Source organism: Watersipora subatra, chromosome 10 (genome assembly GCF_963576615.1).
Source record: "Watersipora subatra chromosome 10, tzWatSuba1.1, whole genome shotgun sequence".
Lineage (NCBI taxonomy): Eukaryota > Metazoa > Bryozoa > Gymnolaemata > Cheilostomatida > Watersiporidae > Watersipora > Watersipora subatra.
In genome coordinates, this window is record NC_088717.1 from 23809524 (window position 1) to 23832154 (window position 22631).

The 22631-nt window shown below is 35.8% G+C and overlaps 1 protein-coding gene across 1 annotated transcript in view; it reads left to right on the forward strand.

Annotated features, from left to right (window-relative positions):
• The first annotated feature begins 702 nt into the window (after positions 1–702).
• The window catches only part of LOC137406393 (PHD finger protein 21A-like), a 30600-nt gene continuing 8671 nt past the window's right edge, over positions 703–22631 (forward strand). The window contains exons 1-9 of the mRNA XM_068092968.1: positions 703–787; positions 2805–2996; positions 5592–5724; positions 7849–8017; positions 8167–8727; positions 8931–9059; positions 13480–13640; positions 16701–16861; positions 18531–18706. Of these exons, the coding sequence (XP_067949069.1) occupies positions 723–787; positions 2805–2996; positions 5592–5724; positions 7849–8017; positions 8167–8727; positions 8931–9059; positions 13480–13640; positions 16701–16861; positions 18531–18706 (1747 nt within the window). The 5' untranslated portion in view covers positions 703–722. The remainder of the gene's footprint in view (positions 788–2804; positions 2997–5591; positions 5725–7848; positions 8018–8166; positions 8728–8930; positions 9060–13479; positions 13641–16700; positions 16862–18530; positions 18707–22631) is intronic.

Here is a 22631-nt window from a genome sequence, read left to right on the forward strand (position 1 = left end):
TTGAATGCTTTTTACATTGACCTAACTTGCACCAATAACTGACCCGACTTACCCCATAGCTGGGGTAAGATGGGTTACACGACAACAAATTTTCAAAAAGTATTTTATCAGTTTGGCCAAAGATTAACCATTGTGTATTTTCAGTAGATTAGAACACACGCTAAGCTATTTATAGAAAAAGTTTTACGATCCTAGAGTTTCAACTTTTGTCATATTTTGCATAAATTTGATTGTCGATCCAACCTGCCCCTCCCCTCTTCCCCTATACCACCTCTAAAATTCATGAGCACATAATAATTCGAAAGATTACTCTAGCTGCAGCAAGTTTCTTCACATAAAATGCAGCTGAATGCAGTGTGTAACAAGTGCAACTCTCATATACATTTTTGAAATCGTAATAATATTCGCGACGTCTTTTTTTAAAAATTTCAATTGCTCAACATTGAAATAGTTATAAATAGTTTTTTATATGGCACAGTAGGCTATGTTAGTTGGATAACATATATTTATTAACAAGATTCTAATAAAGCATTTATATCTTTATCAGATGAGGTAATAATTGGCATACATATGTAATAAATGGCAAAGTCATGATCTGGTGTGCATGTTATATTACTGTTAAAGATAGGCCTCTCTTGATTTTGACTGTTACCTTAAAATATTTTTAGACTCAACCAGGCATAAATGTTTGTCACAGGTAACCTGAGTTCCTAGAAACCGTCATGGATAAGCCGCAAACGATTGTTTTGCAATCTAAATCTGCTGCGACTGTTGGAGGTAAAACACTGTAAGTTTACACGATTGTCTGCTTCTTGGGCTCGTAAACAACATCCATGGTAGTAATTTACAGCACTGTTTTACAAATTGCTGTGAGAATAGCAAAAGTTTACTTTCTATCATTCAGGCACTAATACGCAGTTAATATTGCTCTAAATGGTATAAATGCTCTAGATATAATAAAAAATTGGATTTTGTTTTCAAGCAGTTTCAATATTTACAACTTTTGACTGGTAAACGCTGTAAGTCTGTGCAGTTGTACAGCCAGTCAATATTTTCGAGTCTTTGTATAGGAGTGATACAAAAACGTTAAATCAGTCATTTGCTGAATTCACAGAATGAAAAAAATGACAAGTTATGAACATTTTAGGTACAGTAGACGCACCTACAACATAAATAATCAGTTCCTGAAGCTGATGGAATTTCAGGAAATCCTGTTTGGGGATTTTATGTTATATGAACAGTAAAATACATGCAGGTTGCCTAATCCGTTCTTAAATTTTCCCAAACCCGCTCCTTTGGGCCATTAAAATGGAAAAAAACTAGGCTTGGCTTTTTTTAATTTATCTACTGTACAGTAACAATAATATTAATGGTTTGTATCGACAAGGTTTTTAATTTTTTTGTCAATTACACCTGGTTTATGGTTCATGATTATGGTAATTTTACAACAAGTTAAGGGGAGTGCAAACACTTCGTTTCATTTTTTATAGACGTTTTCTATTCTGCAAAGGAAAAATATTACTATAAAACATTTTGTCTAACTTCAAGTAAAACAAAAATAGAGCTTTACTATACATACTTAAAAGGGTGTCTGTTTGACCGTCTGTTTAATCTGTCGCCAAGGTGTGAGGTTAGAATAAAAATTCCTTTCGATGAGATTAAAATTTGTGACAGTAGCCTTGATATATCAACACTGCAACGCCTGCACCAAAAGATCGCCTTGAAGTATTTCAGAATTATTGCGCTGCTCCTTATTTTCTGTTTTTTGTTGACGCACCTGACGATCTTTAACGGTGAACTAGATTGCCAAGGTACTACATGTAGTATATATAATAGAGAACGTCGTTTATGCCCTATATGTATGTCGTCCTTCCTCTGCAAGAAATATCTATATTTTTAGGGTGAACTACAAGATTCTCATATTAATCAAATTTGAGAATTCAGACCGCCTTGACACTTTGTTTTATGAAATTCTTTACATTGTACGAAGCAAAGACTTTACATAAATTTCTTATGTTATGTGGAATTTATGTTATAGGAGGTATACGTTATAGGAATGTCTACTGTACATAGAAATTAAGATGATCTAAAAAAATTGTTACACCCAGGGTTGGCATAAAAAAGTCAGATGATTTAAATTGTTGATTTAATTCATGATTTTTTAGGAAAATAAATCGCAATTTGTTCATGGCACTCATGGTATCCCCATAGATAGAATCTTGCTTTTTGCTTTTCCTTCAATTCAGTCGTCAGTGGGTTTTGAGCTCAAGTTGAGGTATCTTGATGTTTAGAGGCCTTTAACTGTGCATTAGATAAGCCTCATGAGCTTCCTGTGCAACAAGATATAAAACATTTCTACATTATCAATAATGGGATGGATACAGCAAATCCATATTCAGTAGTAACACTTCCTCGTTTAATATCAAATATTTTGTGGCACAAAAGCTGGTATCTAATGTACTTAGGAGACTACTCCACGGGAGTTTACTTACATATTGATCTAATGTTAATAGGCCTAAAAATGTTTTCACTTTGATTGTTATATTCAATTAATTTATGTAATATATGTATGTACTGAAACAGTAATTTTTTATCTTTATTAACCTAATAGTACATTGTAGAGTGATATTTTTAAAGCTGCAAAGTTCACAATACCATTGTATGCATGTAAAGATAATGCTTTTATTGGCAGCCATGCTTTTTCTTCTATCATGATTTGTGCATCTGTGTGCTCACAAGTTGTTCACTGTTTTTAACAACTTGGCAAATAGATGGTAAAAAACTGTGTGGCTGCAATATTTCAGGACATATGTAAATGGCTTATACACAATCAAAGAAACAATGGCATCCAGTAAACCATCTGCTACACATGTATTTCCGGGCCAGAATTTGTCAGTGCCAGCTGATAAAGAAACCAAACCTGCCTCACCAAGCCAGTCATTCGGCAGGACTTCAATTCCAACATGCGTATTAGATATGAGAAGCGAACTAAATACGTAAGTTTAATTGCATTTTCTTTAGTTCTTGTTGAATTAGCATAGCCGACTGTAAAGACAGTAGAAATATTATATATCCTGAAATTAACTCCTCAATTTGTCTATAGCAAGTACAGACCGTTAGTCGGTGAATCGGCTAATCGATAGGGTTTCAATTTTTTTTCACTACGAAGCCTACGCGTTAGCTAGACCAATTAAATTTGGTCTCCAACGAAACAACCTTGTTGCCAATCGAAAGTTTTTTTGCTAAGCAATTCCATTTTTACTCATTCAAAACGGGAAAGTCAGATCGCTATCATCATGGCAAAAGAAGAAATTCACCACATTCATTTAATGCAAAGGAAGCGTCAGAAGTTTTGCGAGAGTTGGATTCACTAAACAATTTTTTATTGATCTTGTAGAGAATTTTGTTCTGAATAAGATGCATTTTACAGAAAACAGTATCTACATTGATACTCGAGGTATTGCATAACTACTACCGGTGTATCAAATTTTCGAAAATCTGTTTGAGTTAATTTGGTCAGAATAGCAAATTTAGCACAGTAGTGAAAAAGTTGAAGCTTAGCACAGCTTTATGAATGTAATTTTTGGTTTTTATATACAAGTATAGTTTAACTTCGTGTGTAATTATTATACGCTTTATTATACGCTTTATTATACGCTTTATTATACGAATTTAAGTTGAATTACTTTAGCTTTAACACATTTAAAGTTGAGTTTTATGTATTTTACTAAACTTTAATTTTGTCATCATCGTACATTTTATCACTTGTCTGTTTCTGCTTTCATTTTCGCTATAACTTATAACATTGAACTGAGAGAGAGAGCATCATATCTCTTTCAGGCGTTGTGGGAGGGATTTTGGCGAATAGCATATCAACATTTTCGTTATTCCAAGTTATTCCTTACACCGCGACAGCCAAATTTGAATTTCGAAAAGAATTTTTGATGATACCGTATGACGGGGATGAAAAAGCATTGTGTTCCACGCTGTAAAGCAAAAAAATCGTATAACAGGAACATCATAACCCCATACAGTCAAACATGGATAACTCGAACTTCACGGGACCGAGCGAAAGTGTTCAAGTTATCAGAGCGTTCAAGTTATCAGAGCTCTGTCACAAGTCCATGTATTTATTTATTTATTAGTAGATACATGTACATATACAAACTATAATATAAATTAAATGCTTCTAATTTAAAGTTTCAAACTTTTCTGAAATAGTATAGAGATTTTTCTATCACTTGAGATTGGTTTGTTGTTTGAGGTGATGTTATTGCCAGGACGTTTTTTAGATTGACATTGGCAAAACTTGATCGTTGTTGAAATGCTCAGAAGAAAAGACATATTTTTCTTTTGTGCGTTTTAACCAAGATCAATTTTGCCGATTTTTCTTGAAGTTTATGCGAAGGTTACCTCACTTTTCCTTGCTTCCGAAGGACCATCGCTAAGCGGATGTTTGTTAAAAATCAAATTACACCAAACCTTTAGAAAAGTCGTTGACAAAAATATTTTGCCTATGGTGGTAATAACGACGCCTATGAATTACGAAAAGTCGAGGTTTACCTCTATGACTTGGAATTAAGTGATTTTCTAAAGCGATAACATCCGTCTCGGTAGCCGTTGGGCAAAAAACTGTTTGAGTTAACAGAGTTGAGATCGAGTTATCTAAAGCAATTTATCATTACGTGGGAATGGACCGAAGAAACCGTTCGAGTTAACCATGTGTTCGAGCTATCCGTGGGCGAGTTATCCATGTTGGACTGTATATATATACCCGTATGTAACCCTATATAACCCCTCTATTCCTATATTGGTAGTTTGATTTTTGCATAATATGTGGTTTCAATTGGTTTGCAATAACACAGATATTAGATAGTTGTTTTATTTGCTCATTTTCAATGTATAGTGTATAGATGTACAATACACTGGACATTGTTACAGTTGTATAATAGGGTATAGATATACAATATACTGGACATTGCTATTGTAGTATAATAGTGTATAGATATACAATATACTGGACATTGTTACTGTAGTATAATAGTGCATAGATATACAATATACTGGACAGTGTTACTGTAGTCTAATAGTGTATAGATATACAATATACTGGACATTGCTACTATAGTATAATAGTGTATAGATATACAATATACTGGACAGTGTTACTGTAGTATAATAGTGTATAGATATACAATATACTGGACAGTGTTGCAGTAGTATAATAGTGTATAGAGATAAAATATACTTGAAATTGCTACTGTAGTATAATTAACCGAAATATTTTTTTTTTTGTACATCAGGCCATATTTGATGGTTATCCGAACAAATGGTTTAAACGCGCTTGAATCTGAGTCACTGTAGTTAGATTAAAACCTTTACAAGCAGTTAAAGCTTTAGGCCTATACTCTGATCAGTGGGCTAGGGCTGTCTATTACAAAAAATAGGCTTAATTTTGTTGTTGTACAGGTTGGATGTTAGTTGTGAGCTTTGTTCACTTGGAATAAAATTTTATAAGTTCATTAACATTGTTTTAAATTTTGGATTTTTCTTTACTGTAGCCAGTTTGTATAATTTTATTTCTATTTAAGTGTACAAACAGAACTGAGAAACAGCATGCAAGCCTATTCAATGCATACGCACAGACTGAAAGTGGTCAGCAAGCACTTGTACACCACTCCTGAGGATGTAGCCGCTACAGAGAAGCTGTGTGTTGTACTGCAGGTATATGTCTCCTCCATTCCCCTCGCACCTGCCTGTTGTATTTTTCTATATGAGAATGTCTCATCCGTGAAGAGGTATCAGGAGGCAGTCTTTTTGCTAGTATAGTGTTTTGCTGTTTGAATTATTCAGACTTGGTAGCAATGGTACTGGTCGCGCTTAGAAAGCAGATAGTTCAACCCCTTCAACAACATTTTTGAGAGAAGAAAGAAGTTTGTGGTTTCAGTCTTTGTTCGTTGCAGGGTTTTCTCTTTATCTGTTGTTTGGGATCCTTTTCATATTTCCTTATATATTTATATTAGATTGTAACAGCTCCAGTTAGTAAGAAATGTTTCTGGATTGGGTTATTAGAGGAGTTGTTCATGACGGTCTGGATTTTTAAAATAAGTGTGCAGTAGACTCTCTAGTCTATACCTTTGATAACATAAATTCTACGTAAAAATTTTCATACAACTTGAAGTGTCAAGTACGTGCAAGTTGTCAATTTCGATTTGAATAACGAGAATATTGTAGTTAGGCTCAAAAATATCGCTTTCTTTCTTGCCACACTGGGGAGAGAAACGATGTTTAGGGATATCTCTATTATATATATGAGTACACCGGCAGTTTAGGGATATCTCTGTTATATATATGAGTACACTGGCAGTTTAGGGATATTTCTGTTATATATATGAGTACACTGGCAGTTTAGGGGTATCTCTATTATATATATTAGTACACTGGCAGGTTAGTATGCTGTGAGAGATTATCAGGTGTGTCGATAAATCGTGGAAAATAAGCATTCGTGTGATTATTCAAAAAACAGCCGTACCTCAACATATAAGAAAATCGAGATACAAGCAGAATTTCGTGGGAAGTTTCTTCCATGAAATACGAGCATACGAGCCAGTTCTCGATCGCTACTATATGACTGGCCACGTATGCGAAAGGCTGTTTTCGAGAGCAGCATCGCTTAGTCTTTCCCCTTGAATCAGTTGGGAAATTCTTTTGAAAGGTTGATTGAAAGTTATAGTGAACGCGAGCAAAAAACACTAAACCGGAACCAAATAATAAAAATTAGGGTGAAAGAATTAATGTAAAGTTTAGTAAAAGATTGAAACTTAGCTTTAAGTGTGTGTTTAGTAAGCTAAATTCATTTCAGTTAAATTCAAAGTTTCTGTGACAAAATTTTAGTGTACTCAGCGCGTTGCTGCCCAGTTTCTCTCAGACCGCCATTAGCTACTACGTTTGTTTCGAAGGAAAAAACTTCCAGTCATGTACATAGTGATGTTACATTTTATTACAGGTTTTAACAACTAGATGGGTGTTTGTTACTTTGTTAGCGAAGGTACTGAATTATAACATTTAAAAACCCATTTTTCCACCGTAATTTCCTGTTTTATGTGGTTTTTCATAGTACGGTAACGAATTAATTTGTATTTAGTTATTTTATATAAAAAATAGTGCTTTCATACATTAGTAAATTGACATATGAGCTCAGTCCACAATGCATTAAGCCCGTATGTTGCAGCGTAACTATACTTAGGGGCATTCGATTCGTACAGGTGTTGGAGTGTCAGTATACCAAACTGATTGTCATGAGTTGTTATCTCGTTGAAAGCTATATTTTATCCTAACCTCAAGCCCTGGCAACGGATGAGTAGAGGGTTCGACAGACACAGCTCTTTTACGTTTAGTGAAGTTTTATTTTTTCAACTTTATCTTAGACATAATATTTTTGATTTTTCTTTCGCAGAATAAACTTTGCATTCTATAAAAAATGAAAATTGAATTGACATTGAAAGTGTACATTCTCCTTAACTTATTGTAAAATAACCGCAATCGTGGACGATAAACTGAGTGAAACTGATAAAAAAGGAGAAGTTGTTGATACAATCCAATAATACTACAGTTATGATACAGTCGCTAAATTAAAAGGCAAGTCTAGTCTTTTTTCTTTTTGAAGGCCAAAGAGGGGAGTTTAGGAAAATCTTTGATCGAATTAGGCTATTTACATGTTAACTGTTTGTATAATGTAAAATCCCTGTTACGCAAATCTTCCCAAAATGGATAATTCGCGTTATAGGAGTGTCGATTGTACTATTGGTTATATAGGAGTGTACTAGTGGTTCTGATATTTTTCTTTAGAAAAAAGTAACTGATCTTCAGGCAAAACAGGCAACTCTTATAAAAGGAGTACGGGACGGTCTCGTAGAAATTGGATCCAAGATGCCCATTACGAAGGTCACTAAATCAGACATTGGCAACAATGCTAACATTTATAAGGCTCGTTCATCTCGCTCCAATTCTTCATCGGGTTCGTATACGCTTACCTCTTTTTGTTGTACCAAATGTTTCTCCATTCGTATACCGTGGGTTATTTGATTTACACGCAGATTCTTGGCAACGGTTGTTCTAGTTATTTATTTTGGCCTATGGTCATTTTAACATAGCTTCCATCTTTAGGTAATGACAATCCAGCTAAAGCCAAGACTGCGACAGTCCCGCCTACTATAGTCAAATTGGCTTCTTCCAAACACTCCGGGGTTAACTATAGTACAGTCAAGGCCTCTACAGTTAACTCCAATACATTCAAGGCCTCTACAGTTAACCCCAGTACAGTCAAGGCCTCTACAGTTAACTCCAGTACATTCAAGGCCTCTACAATTAACCCCAGTACAGTCAAGGCCTCTACAGTTAACTCCAAAACAGTCAAATCCTCTACAATCACATCTCCTCATGCGAACCTGGTCATTGTAACCCAGGCTGTGGGCACTCCGGCAGCAAGCGAGTCTATCAGAATGAAACCAGTCGTTAACAGAGCTCACTCAACCACTTGTAGCAGCTCTTCAGCGGATGCACCAACAGTCAGTTACACTTCTACCAAACCAGCAAATGGTGGATCTATTGCACCCCCAGCATTCCAACAAGAGAACGGGGTTATTAGGACAGTCGTTGCACCTCTTCCATTCCTTTCCACATCAGTCGCTGATAAAAATATTTTATGTTCCTTCCCTTTGTCTGCTGGTGGGTTGTATTGCATCATATTTATTTTCTTGTCCACTTGCTAATGTTCATCTGAGGAATAGGTTCAGGGTTTTGCTTTAGAAGGAATTCATTGTTGCTATTGCACTCTACTTAATGCAAGGTGTGCGCCCTTCGACACCTACTCAGCGCTTCTGCATTCTTTAATAATAGCGTAGATTTGTAATTGGAAGTTTTTGCTGCAGACCTCAAGGAAAGCCAGCCGACCTCTAGCCATGCCTCTCCTTCAATTCCTCCTCCTAAACTCATTCGAAGCCCAGAGAATAGGCTTTCCACATCTAAAGCTCTTCCAAATCGTATACTTGTCAGCACAGGTGGGTGTATCAGCACGGGTGGGCACGTCAGCACGAGTGGGCACGTCAGATGTTTTAACTCTTGTGAATCCTCACACATCTAAAGCTTGATCCAAACATGATTTTCACTCAGTCGTTTAGATTGGACATTTCTGCTTATAAACTGTTTGAATAGCATTTGTCGTTAGCTTATGAACACTTCTTATATAGGCATGTCATGAAATTGAAAAGATTTGACCTTTAATTTAAAAAATCGCCTTTATTGCTCAGTGGTTAGATCGATCATTAAGCCCTTTGGTAAAAATTATTTTGGAATATCTGTCGATCAGTAATCGTGTAATATTATTTTGTTAGCCTGAGGGCATGCGTCATTATTTTGTTATCCTTTGGGCATGCGTCACTATTTTGTTAGCCTGCGGGCATGCATCACTATTTTGTTAGCCCGAGGACATGCGTCACTATTTTGTTAGCCTGTGGGCATGCGTCACTATTTAGTTAGCCTGTGGGCATGCGTCACTATTTTGTTAGCCTGCGGACACGCGTCACTATTTTGTATTCAATAGGAGCATTTTTAAAACATACTCGTAGGTTCTTTTCCCAATTTATATTCATGACACTACTGGAGTAACCAATGAAATTAATCTCACTGACTTCGAACGCACAGCATTGTTGAGACGAAGAGTTGGTAGGTGTTTGTCTCAGTCATATAGACATAGTGTTTGGTAAAATTTAACATGAACTTTCATTGATACTAGTACCCGGGCAGTTTTATGTACTGTGAAAGATTGTTAGGCATGCAGATAAATCACAGAAATTTAGTATGCGCACAAATATTTGGAAATTGCGGAGGCAGTTGATTGGCACAGGTGTGAGTGTGCCGGTCTACCGAGCTCAAAGTTCCAAGTTCGAATCCTGTGCGATGCAACCCTTTTTTCGAAATTCCACTCGGGGCTTCAGACAGATGGACAGATACGAAAGGATCCCTGATTATAAATGTTTTATAACAATTGAGAGAAGTTCATGAATAGTTACTAAACTGCTACTCTCTGAAGGCAGGTTCACACTGAAGCCCGTATGTCGGAGTTGTCCTCTCAGCGATTATTCGTGACTAAATCGGCAGTATCGTCAAGGCAACGCGAATACGTTTAGAAAAAATTGCAGCTGTCAAACTTTCTCGACAGTTCGCCAAGCTACTATGGCAGCCTGTGCAATGTGCGCCGCTTCATCGAGGATTGCTCGATCTACATTTTCTTTCATTGCAGTTGCTGCGGGACTAGACTTTTGTTGTTTCTGTGACTGCATTATACCACGAGAACACTATGTCGCGGATTATTCGCTGATATCAACGCGCATGGGTTTGGGGTAGTGTGAACAAATTTATTACAGACGATCACCGAAGTATTGCGTGATTAACCCTGACATACAGCGATATACATGTAGTGTGAATCGGCCTTTAGCTCATCAGAGTTTGTGCACTAAATTTACGGTCTTAATAATATTATCGCTGTTTGCTGACTTTATATCAGATTTTTCAGATCAGTTTCTATCTCTTGATGTTACGAGAGCAATTTCAAACGAGTGTTAAACCATAACTGTCACGAACAACTTTTATCGTATTTACTAGGTAAATCAGACACGCTGATTCCGATTTTGTACTCAAAATAAAGATTAGTCCACTAACCTTCAAAGTCATTTAGGCTTTTTTAAAGCGTTTCAATATCCGTTTCGAGAACAACACAATCGGCATTACAAGCTCCGCCCATAAATATGTGACGAAACCTAGCTTTTTCAGGAACGGAAGTTAGGAATGTTTAGTCCGATTTAGAATAATAGAGATGGGTGTCTTAAAACCCATTATTATCTAAATCCAGCCTGTAAAATAATTTCAGTTTTTTATGAAAGGTATATAAACTATTTAAAATTGTTCGTAGCTTGTTACATGACGTTTAAATGGGCTGGACGCCGAGAAAAATGAGCTCAAAAAGCGCGGTTTTATCACAAGCTAGCGTTGTTATCGCGCTTTTTTAAATATGCAATGCTAAATAGCTTATCTACCTTTCAGAAAAGACTGATATTATTTTTAAGGCTGAATTTAGATATTAATGGATTTTAAAACACCCATCTCTATTATTCTAAATCGGTATAAACATCCCTACGTAACTTCTGTTCCTAAAAAGCTAGGTTACGTCACGTATTTATGGGCGGAGCTTGTTATGATGATCGTGTTGTTTTCGAGACCGATATTGAAACGCTGTAAAAAAGCCTTCATTACTCTGAAAGTTAGTAGACTAATCTTTATTTTGAGTACAAAATCGGAATCAGCGTGTCTGATTTACCTAGTAAATACGATGAAAGTTGTTCGTGACAGTTATGGTTTAACTTATCATCTATGGCTACTGGAGTTTGTCTGTTGCTAAACAATTGAACTATAATTGCCAAATGCCATTAGTGATTATCATATATGCATTTGTGTAAGCATCATAGGATTTGTATGCGTGTGAATCAGCTGAAAGGGACAGAATGCTTTGTGACTCAGTCTTTGAATATTAAGTCTCAAACGTCAGTCAAGTGGAAGTGCTCTCCAAAACTTACCTAGCAAACATCTGACTGAAACCATAGCCTAGACTCTAGCAAACATCTTACTGAAACCATAGCCTAGACTCTAGCAAACATCTTACTGAAACCATAGCCTAGACTCTAGCAAACATCTTACTGAAACCATAGCCTAGACTCTAGCAAACATCTTACTGAAACCATAGCCTAGACTCTAGCAAACATTTTACTGAAACCATAGCCTAGACTCTAGCAAACATCTTACTGAAACCATAGCCTAGACTCTAGCAAACATCTGACTGAAACCATAGCCTAGACTCTAGCAAACATCTTACTGAAACCATAGCATAGACTCTAGCAAACATCTTACTGAAACCATAGCATAGACTCTAGCAAACATCTTACTGAAACCATAGCCTAGACTCTAGCAAACATCTTACTGAAACCATAGCATAGACTCTAGCAAACATCTTACTGAAACCATAGCCTAGACTCTAGCAAACATCTTACTGAAACCATAGCCTAGACTCTAGCAAACATCTTAAGGTAGGGCCACATGAGACAAAATTCTCACGAAATCGGCGAAATTTGGACGAATTGATTCGTACGAATTGACATTTGGACGAATTCGTCCATCGTTGGTTGCGCACGATGAACGAATCCTGAATTGGACGAAACGTCAGAAATTCCTACGAATCGTTGTTTGATTGGTCGGTTGAAAAGGTTAGTTGAATGTTGAAGGTCGTTTTCTTTGGTTTTTCTGTTTGTACTGAAGCAAATGATTGAAACGGAATCGGCTTCAATTTATCACCGCGTTCTGATTGGCTAGTTGAAAGTTAGTTTCGTACGATCCGTGGTGGGGAAACTCCGTGTGGCAGGTGAGAAACTTCGTACGAATGGAATTTCCCAGATTAGTTGAAATTACACGATACGTGTGGCCCTACCTTTACTGAAACCATAGCCTAGACTCTAGTAAACATCTTACTGAAACCATAGCCTAGACTCTAGTAAACATCTTACTGAAACCATAGCCTAGACTCTAGTAAACATCTTATTGAAACCATAGCCTAGACTCTAGCAAACATCTTACTGAAACCATAGCCTAGACTCTAGCAAACATCTTACTGAAACCATAGCCTAGACTCTAGTAAACATCTAACTGAAACCATAGCCTAGACTCTAGCAAACATCTTAATGAAACCATAGCCTAGACTCTAGCAAACATCTTACTGAAACCATAGCCTAGACCCTAGCAAACATCTTACTGAAACCATAGCCTAGACTCTAGCAAACATCTTACTGAAACCATAGCCCAGACTCGTGGAACTCTGTTTAGCTTTTATAATAGTGAGCTAGGATGAGGCAAGTGTGGCTTTTGTCCAGAAACTAACATATTCAGACCTGCTAAGATCGTTAGAAATTATGTAAACTTCATCAAGCACATAACGGTGTAACTGTTGACTTCCTCTTCCCTAGACCATACATTTATCTCCAAATTATGCTTTTGCATTACAATAAGTTATATGAAAAATGTGTTTTAAGGGTAGCTCTTCTAGTATGGTGTGGCATGGCTTCAAAAATGATGCAAGCAGCTTGTAGGTTTGCAAGGGATGCCATGTTATACAATTATACTCACAATGATAGTACAGTATTTGTCGTGATTGGCTAGTAATTCTACTTTCAAGTCAACAGCTTGATTTCCTCGTCTCTTAATCATCTTTCAATTTTTAATCAACAAATTTACTTGCTAATAGCTTGTCTTTGCGTTGTTATGTATGTATGTGTTGTAATAGATATATATATGGTGTTTTTATTGTTTTGGTCTTTGGTGTAGTATAAAAGGTGGAAGAGAGCATACAATCTTATGTAAGTATTATCACTCTCGCAGAACACAATGAGAATGACATTGAAGTTGCAGAGGTGACCGGTGCACCTCCTCTAGCTACAGCCTCAAGCAGTAAGCCACATCTGCTGTCCAAGCCAGTTTCCGTGTCTCCAGTGCCCATCGTAGCCAATGAAAGAGATGCAGAATATTCAAGTGTTCAATCGGTTAGTCTTATGTTAAATATGAAAAAGTCTCCTAAAAAGCATTTCCAGCTACCTTCACACCTTCATTTGATGAAACCAAGTACATGCTCATATATTTTGGAATAATGTCCATTTTAAAAGTGTGTCTAGCTTGCAGTGATTTGTAGTGTTTTTCAAGTACCATTGTGATCGCCCGCTTGTAACTTACTAAATTTATGAAAAGAAAATGCTAAAATTGAATGTTAGCAGCGAGTTGCTAGGTAAAATTGGCTCTGATTTGGTTAACAAGTTCCTAGTGATGTCCATATATGTATTAGACCATCCTGAGTAATTATTGCTAGCTTGCTACTACATGCGTAATGTCATCATTCACTATCAAAATCAATCTGTTTATCCGTGACTGACGTGACTTGTCAATTGGGCTCATGCCTCACGCTGTTGATTCGAGCTGCATGCATGAGTGTCCATCACTGAGGAGGAACAAAAGTGACCACTTATGCGGCACATATATTGGTTGAGTTTAATTGCAGATTATCTGCTCCCATGCTTACATGTAGTTTCACTGCGACTGTTAATTTCCTGATAGGTTAGTGTAGCAAAGGTTAGTGTGGTGGATAGGTTAGTGTAGTTAGTGTAGCACATGGTTTGTTGTATCATCTGGCACTTGCATACCCTAGGACACTTATATTTTGCTAGTATTTAGTTTCGTGAGTAGCATACAGAGTAAAATTTCACTGCACCTTAATTTCGCAACCCTGATGAGTGCGAAAATATAGTGATGTGAAAATAAATGCAGGGGAACAAACATTAGATTCCTCAGGTTCAGTTCACCGCAGGCCTGTATTCACTGGTTGCAAGTTGGGGCGGCTAATGTTAGGCGACTATTTATGAACACCTGGGGTGTTGAAGGGGCGGTGTAAGCCCCCAACAGGTTTTTCTTATGTAGGGCCTCAGCCGGGCCTCTTGTGTGAAGTTTTAAAAATTTTTATCGGAAAGTATCAACATTTTTCTATTTTTTGAGATTTGTTTTGTTTTAGGTGATGTGACTGACGAGACGTTTTTAAATTAAAATCGGCAAAACTTCACCGCAGTTAAAACGCTCAGAAAAAAGACATTTTTCTTTTGAGCGTTTTAACAAAGATCAATTTTACCGATTTTATTTTATGTTCATACGGAAGTTTCCACGCTTTCGATGGGACATGGTCAAGCGGATGTTTGGTAAAACTTGATATTTTGCAAACCTTTATAAAGGTCGTTAACAAGAATATTTTGCCACTGATGATGATAATAACGACGCCTAAGAACTACTAAAAGTTGATGTTTGTCTCTATGGCTTCGAATAAAGTGATATTCTACAGCGATAAAAAACGTCTCCATAGCCGTTGGGCAAATAACTTTTCGAATAAATGATGTTGAGGTCGAGTTATCTGAAGCAATTTATCATTGCGTGGGAACGGACCAAACAAACCCGTTCGAATTAACCTTGTGTTTGAGATGAAATGTTACATTTTATCCGAGGGCGAGCTATCCGAGTTTGACCGTACTTAGCCACGGAAAGTTCCTAAAAAGTTGGGACGGCTCAGCCGGCCAGCCGCCCCAGGGAATACGGGCCTGGTTCACCGATAAGAAAAGATTTTCAATTTGGGACTAGTTTGTAATTGTGAACCGCAGGTAAAATGGTGTGGGCAAGGTCGATAATGCAATTTGATCACTTGCTGCCATTTGTTTCTTGGACTATCGATGAACAAAGCTATATAATTTCCCGTTTTCGCTCGTTCGATATGATAGTTTAGTTTCGCACATGAAATTTTCGCGAGAGGATGACTCCGCGAAAACGCGAAAGTTAAATGAGGCGATTACATAAGTGTCCTAGGGTAGGCGATATGAGATTCTAATATTACCTAAAAGCTTTTCCTATGCAGCCTTCAATTGGCAGAGGTAATGCGTGATGATGTAATGTGCGATGATGTAATGTTTGTAATGATTTTAATGAGACAGATACTAGATACTATAGAACTTAATATTTAGTTACTCAAAAGAGAGTTGTAAACGCCTGCTGGTTCTCCATCCGTCATGCATGGATTTTGATGTTATTTGGTGAATCAGTTTGATGCATATAATCAACTTCTTTTTGTCATTACGTCCTTGTAGGTCCAAAACTGGTCTGCACATGTATGATGCTTTTATACTAGTCTTTTCAAACTGCTTTGCTTCCTGTATGAAAGGTGGACATTGTTGTAAATGGTTTTTGTATGCTTTTGGGAGACAACTGATTTTTGGGCATGTTGGACTTTTCTGACACAACACACTTAACTATTTCACTATCGCAAGCCGATGTATCGGCTCGGATTACCTTCACTTTGTGGCCGGAAGCCGATACATCAGCTTTTAGACCGCGCGTTAGTTTGTCTATGATTATTCAGCTTTTGCTTCAGATAGACCAATAAGATTTGGTCTCCATGAAAACAAGTTTATTGCTAACGATATAGACTGATCAGCAGGCCTCTCACTAGCGGCTCACTGATTATCAAACAGAAAGTTCACCGCGGAAAAAGCACAGACAAAAAAGAATACCGCGATCGTTTAAGCTGTAGAAGCTTCAAAAATTATTAGCCATTGGAACTCCAGTAACTCTATATTGAATAATTCTGACTCTTCTTGTGCATGTATTTTATGTGAAAAATTGTAGTAGTAACCGAATATTAAGGCGACAGTCAAAATAAGACTATCGAAATCACTGCCAAAATATTGTTGGTAAAGTTTGTAAAAAATTTTTTTACTGTTTTTAAATGAAGTTAATTTGAAACTTCTTTTATTTCCTAATAAAGTATTTTCTTTTCATCAACCTCTTTTTTAAATTAAATGGATATCTTTATTTTTTCTCAAGTTATCACAAAATTAGTGACGTTATGTCAATAGTTGTGTGAATATAAAAAATGAATTCGGGCTGAGCTAGAAATAAATTCGGTAGCGAAAGAGTTAATCTAAATAGGGACAGGCTTTTATGCTCATGATCATTGAGAGCAATTATAGGTTGAATGCTTGTCTGGCTGATATGCATATAACACCTTTGAGCTTCAGGCTCATCTGAAGGCTATAGAGAAGGTCGGCGCCGCCAAGCCACCGATAGAGGATGAGGAGCAGCGGTTTAACTTCATGACATCGCTAGACCTGGTTACACCTAAGACGCTCGAGCTCCTTAAGCAGAAAAAGTCTGAGAGGAAACGAATAACAAGGTCAAGGTGAGGCTCACATCTCGTACTCATGTTCTGATTATATTTAGTTAGTTTGGTCAAATACTTGATATGGTTGTCAACTATTCTAACCTGTATGGAAAAACAAATCGCATAAGGATAATTGGTAGAGAGGTTTTATCGTTACTTCACATTGGGAAAACGTGAACAGTGTAAATTCAGTCATGCAATAGGTTAGTTATAGGGGAGTATAGAAATATGTGGTGTAACTAACTTACATTATGTACAGTTTAATATAACTTAGTTTTGTGTGATACATGTATCTCTTTTATGGTTTTGGCTATGACTAGTTTCTCCATTATGTTTACCTTGTGTTATACCTTGTGTTTACCTTGTGTTTTACCTTGTGTTTTACCTTGTGTTATACCTTGTGTTTTACCTTGTGTTTTACCTTGTGTTATACCTTGTGTTTTACCTTGCGTTTTGCCTTGTGTTATACCTTGTGTTTTACCTTGTGTTATACCTTGTGTTTTACATTGTGTTTTACATTGTGTTTTACATTGTGTTAGACTTAGAGTGTTCCTTTTTACCTGACCAGTTTAATTTAACTTGTACATTGCTGCTCGGGATAAACGTAATACTACTAAATTGAATATATCGATTAACTAGTAGTAGGAATAACTCAGCATTCACATTTCTAAAAAGTACATAGAGAAATAAATAAACAGAAACAGCTATAAAACACAACTAAGTTTTGTTTTATTACAGTTGGTCTCATTTTCATTTACCTCTGCCATCACTAGGCTATTATATTGTCCTGTTACCATATTGGCTACATATTTCATTGATGTTTTTACCCATATTTGCTTTGCAGCATGTACGAATATGCAGCAGATCCATGATGCCATATTCACACTACGGTTATCACAATTATAACTCGAACATTTATATAAAACCTAAATGTCAAGTTTTTGCTGGCTGTGTTATATATATTATTAACTCAACACTGTAATTTATAAGTTATAATTTTGTTACTACATGTACATTTTAAAAGTTACACTCATTTCCACATATTTGGAGTTGCCTTCTTCGTCTTTTTAAGTTATTCAAATACTCTCGAATACTTAATTACATTTCCTATGCTATTATACGACTAAATATTTTATTTTTATGTTATGTTTTTTTTAAAATATTTTGATAACACAAAAATAAAACATTTTATTTTAAAAATTTTTTAAAATATTTGAAATGCGAAAAGAAGCTTCAATATAAAATAATAATCATAATAATTACTATTCATCTCAAGTCGTGTCTATACTTTGTCAAAACATGTGATGCTGTAAACGCAACACATGACTAGCACAGACTAAGGGATTAGTGTTTGTGGCTTTGCCTAGAGGTTTTCACTGTCTATGTTTGTACCATTTTGGTACTATTCATGCGTGGTTGACATAATTTGGTTTTTCCACATGGTTTTCTATCAATTATGTGGTTAAAATTGTCCTGGTATGTTGGTTACGACGACAGGTGTATGATTGATTCCTACTACCTACTACTAATTCCTATGGGCTTTCAGTAGACTTTACTATTTCTTTTTCAAGCGCTCTGTGAAAGGAAAGGATTGTATAAACCTTCGTCACCAAAGTTTGATGTCGCACTCCTTAGTAGCTATCCCATTGTATTTCTGTTTGTCATTCCAGCATCTGTCTGAATGTAGGCATGAGTTAGCATCCGCCTCGCAGCTCAAGAGATGCAATGAGTTCTTGGCTCCCTCCTACACAGCCAAGAGGCCTCGCCGCTCAGTGAGGACATCAACTCCACCTAGAAAGACACCGTCCACCCCACCTTTGAGTGCACCACTGAATGCCGCTCCTCCATCCCTCACTAGCCAAAGTACGTGTCATAAGGCTGGCATTATTGCTAACAATTTGGTTCATGCATCCAGTTTATTGCTACAAGGAATGAGATGTTGGGAAATACTTGCCTGGGCACACTTTAGAGTGAAATTCTGAGTGGATTATCAGGAGGTTAGATAGATTGAACCAGTCTGTGAGTTCCTCTTGGGCTGAGACTTTATTATTGTGTGAACATACCTATGTTCAGTTCAGCTAAATACATGTAGCTATTTCAAAGACAACGTAATAATTGTCCTTGAAATTACAAATACAATCATTACATTTGGCAGTTAGAAATGATGATATGTTTCACGCAATAGGCCAGCTTAATTTCTAAGAAAATGAAATATCATTTATCCAGGGCCAGATTTCATTAGAAATTCAGACAGAGACAACTTTGTGGTTTTTATCACATAGATTAGGGAGGTGGACTGTAGAATACTACCTGTATAACCATCACGCACGCACAACACGCACGCGGTTACAATTATTATTTTCTCACATTATATTTTCATCCGAGTTAGTTTAATATTGGAAATTATGCGTTTCGATAATTACATTAATCTGAGAATTAATGTTTCAACGCGAATATCTATTGTAGGCTACATTGTACAATAAATTTTTCAATATAATCAATTTGGCAAACTATAGCTCAAGCTTTTTTGCAAACTAAATATTCTAACTCTTTCCCACTTTATCTCACTTTTTCCCATTAAACACATTTTTCCAAGGACAGTAAATACCACTTTTAAAGTAAATACCACTTTTAAAGTAAATACCACTTATAAAGTAAATACCACTTTTAAAGTAAATACCACTTTTAAAGTAAATACCACTTTTAAAGTAAATACCACTTTTAAAGTAAATACCACTTTTAAAGTAAATACCACTTTTAAAGTAAATACCACTTTTAAAGTAAATACCACTTTTAAAGTAAATACCACTTTTAAAGTAAATACCACTTTTAAAGTAAATACCACTTATAAAGTAAATACCACTTTTAAAGTAAATACCACTTTTAAAGTAAATACCACTTTTAAAGTAAATACCACTTTTAAAGTAAATACCACTTTTAAAGTAAATACCACTTTTAAAGTAAATACCACTTTTAAAGTAAATACCACTTTTAAAGTAAATACCACTTTTAAAGTAAATACCACTTATAAAGTAAATACCACTTTTAAAGTAAATACCACTTTTAAAGTAAATACCACTTTTAAAGTAAATACCACTTTTAAAGTAAATACCACTTTTAAAGTAAATACCACTTTTAAAGTAAATACCACTTTTAAAGTAAATACCACTTATAAAGTAAATACCACTTTTAAAGTAAATACCACTTTTAAAGTAAATACCACTTTTAAAGTAAATACCACTTTTAAAGTAAATACCACTTTTAAAGTAAATACCACTTTTAAAGTAAATACCACTTTTAAAGTAAATACCACTTTTAAAGTAAATACCACTTTTAAAGTAAATACCACTTTTAAAGTAAATACCACTTATAAAGTAAATACCACTTTTAAAGTAAATACCACTTTTAAAGTAAATACCACTTTTAAAGTAAATACCACTTTTAAAGTAAATACCACTTTTAAAGTAAATACCACTTTTAAAGTAAATACCACTTTTAAAGTAAATACCACTTTTAAAGTAAATACCACTTTTAAAGTTTTATCTGGAAATTTCTGGCAGTATTAAAGATGAACTTACACAAAATTTTAGTATATTTTATCAGAAATTTTTTTGATGTTTGAGGTTATCCGACTGCGAGGATGTTTCAAGATTAAAATCGACAAAGCTTCTGGTTAAAACGCCCAGAAGAAAAATACATACAAAATGACATCGCTAGTTGATATCGGATATTGCGTTCGTTCAAGTTGTAGCGTTACTCGTCTCTATTCTATCAATCTCTTTGCCAAAACCGTCATGACCGTCATGATCGCGCTCTCACTCGATCTGAGCTGTTGACCTGTTGATCAAGTTTTGTCTATTGTAGTCTTGAAACATCCCGGCAGTCAGATCATATCAAACATCAAAAACAACCGCAAATGCTACAAAAATTCTGATACTTTCTGACAAAATCCACTAGAATTCTGTGTAAGTTCATGCGTAATATAAATGCATGCGGTGCTGCTATAGATGTCTATCGGCACTGCGAATTAAAAAAAAAAAACAATTATTTCGTGGAAGTTAGAGGGCAAACAAAAATGGTCTCTTCTTGCCTGAGTTTACTAAGGAATCTAATAGACAGCGACTCCGCTTGAATTATGCGTCATTTATTTTATCGATGGTTTAAACCTGTTCATTTCTATCATTGTTTGCGCATAGCGTAATGATTAAAGCTTCCTCCTCATACGCTGAAGAACTTTTCAAATAAAATTACCGCAGCAAGCATATTCTTTCATGTTCAGTTTTTCATCACATTTGTTAAATACAGTAGACGGTACAACGAAAATAATCCGTTCCAAGAACCTTAATGTTATAGAGATTTTAAAACAGTAAAATACATGTAAATCGCCTTATCTGTTCGAAGATTATTCCAAATTCATCTCTTTGGCTCTTCAAAATGGGACAAACTAAATTCAACTTTTTCATTTAATGACAGACTGTGCAGTAACTGTAGTATTATTGGTTTGCATTGACAATTTTTTTAATTGTCCGCGTTCAGTTTGTTTATGGCCCACGATTACAGTAACTTTATGTTAAGGGTAGCGCGCGCCTTCAATGTCAATTTTTTTCATCCAGCGAGATCTATGATGTAAAGAAAATTTGTAAATTTGGGATTGAAGTAAACCAAAAATATATTTTCACCATAATAATTAGAGTTGCCCCGATTTCAATATCGGAATCAGTATCGGTGCCGATATGGGTATTAAGTATCTGAATCGGTATCGGCCGATCTTTTCTTAAAAAATCGGACACTTCAGATACTTTTTACATATCAACTATTTAGCAGAAACCTGTATTTTAGCCTGCTACTTTAATAACAAATCATCAGCTGCAAGTTCCTTGCTTTTATCTAATGATTTCCAAGCCTGTCACACAATCTATTTCATGTCTATAGCCTAATAAACATCCACACAGCTGCGCAATATTTTGGCTTTAGTCAGGACGTAATCACCAAGTGCGGTATTTTCCAATTACAGCGATATGATTTGTTGCAGCCAATCACGAACAAGAGATCCATAACGAGCAACAAAAACGCGGTGTAATGTTTCTATTTACTAGCATGGCGAAAGTAATTTGAGCAGTTGATGCATAAAGTTATCTATCTCTCTCTTGATCCTGACGATATGATGTATCGTTTGTATCGCATAAAATAACCTCAGGGGCTTTTCGGTGTTTAGCCTGCCCTCCATCATCTGTAGCGCGCGAGTCCTTCAGTACGACTGGCGACACCGATAGTGATAGAAGATAAAGACGTCTCACTGAGATAATTGAATCACTAACGGTAATTAAAAGGCATTTATTTGCTTTAGACTTGTACAGGCGCAGCAATTTGTTCAGCAATAGAAGAGAGACTTCATTATCACAGAGAAAGCTGTACCACTAACTGTAATTACCATTAATAATAACATATTTCAAGAAACATGGACTGTTTTGTTATTAGATGCACGGTATGTCAGTATGTGAATATATATACATGTATATCTTTTTCATAAATACAAACAAATAAATACATTAATATTTATATTTTCTTTGCATTATATTTATACTTCCATAATAAAATGAACAACTATCTATGCAACACAAAAGAATCTGAATCGGTATCTGAATCGGATTATTTTTCATTAAGAATCGGTATATCGAATCGGTATCTGAATCGGCTGGTGAAATTAGAATCGGGGCATCTCTAATAATAATAGCCGAGTCTGTCTGTCTGTCCTTTCATCTGTCGGGAGCCAGAGTTAAAGGTTGGG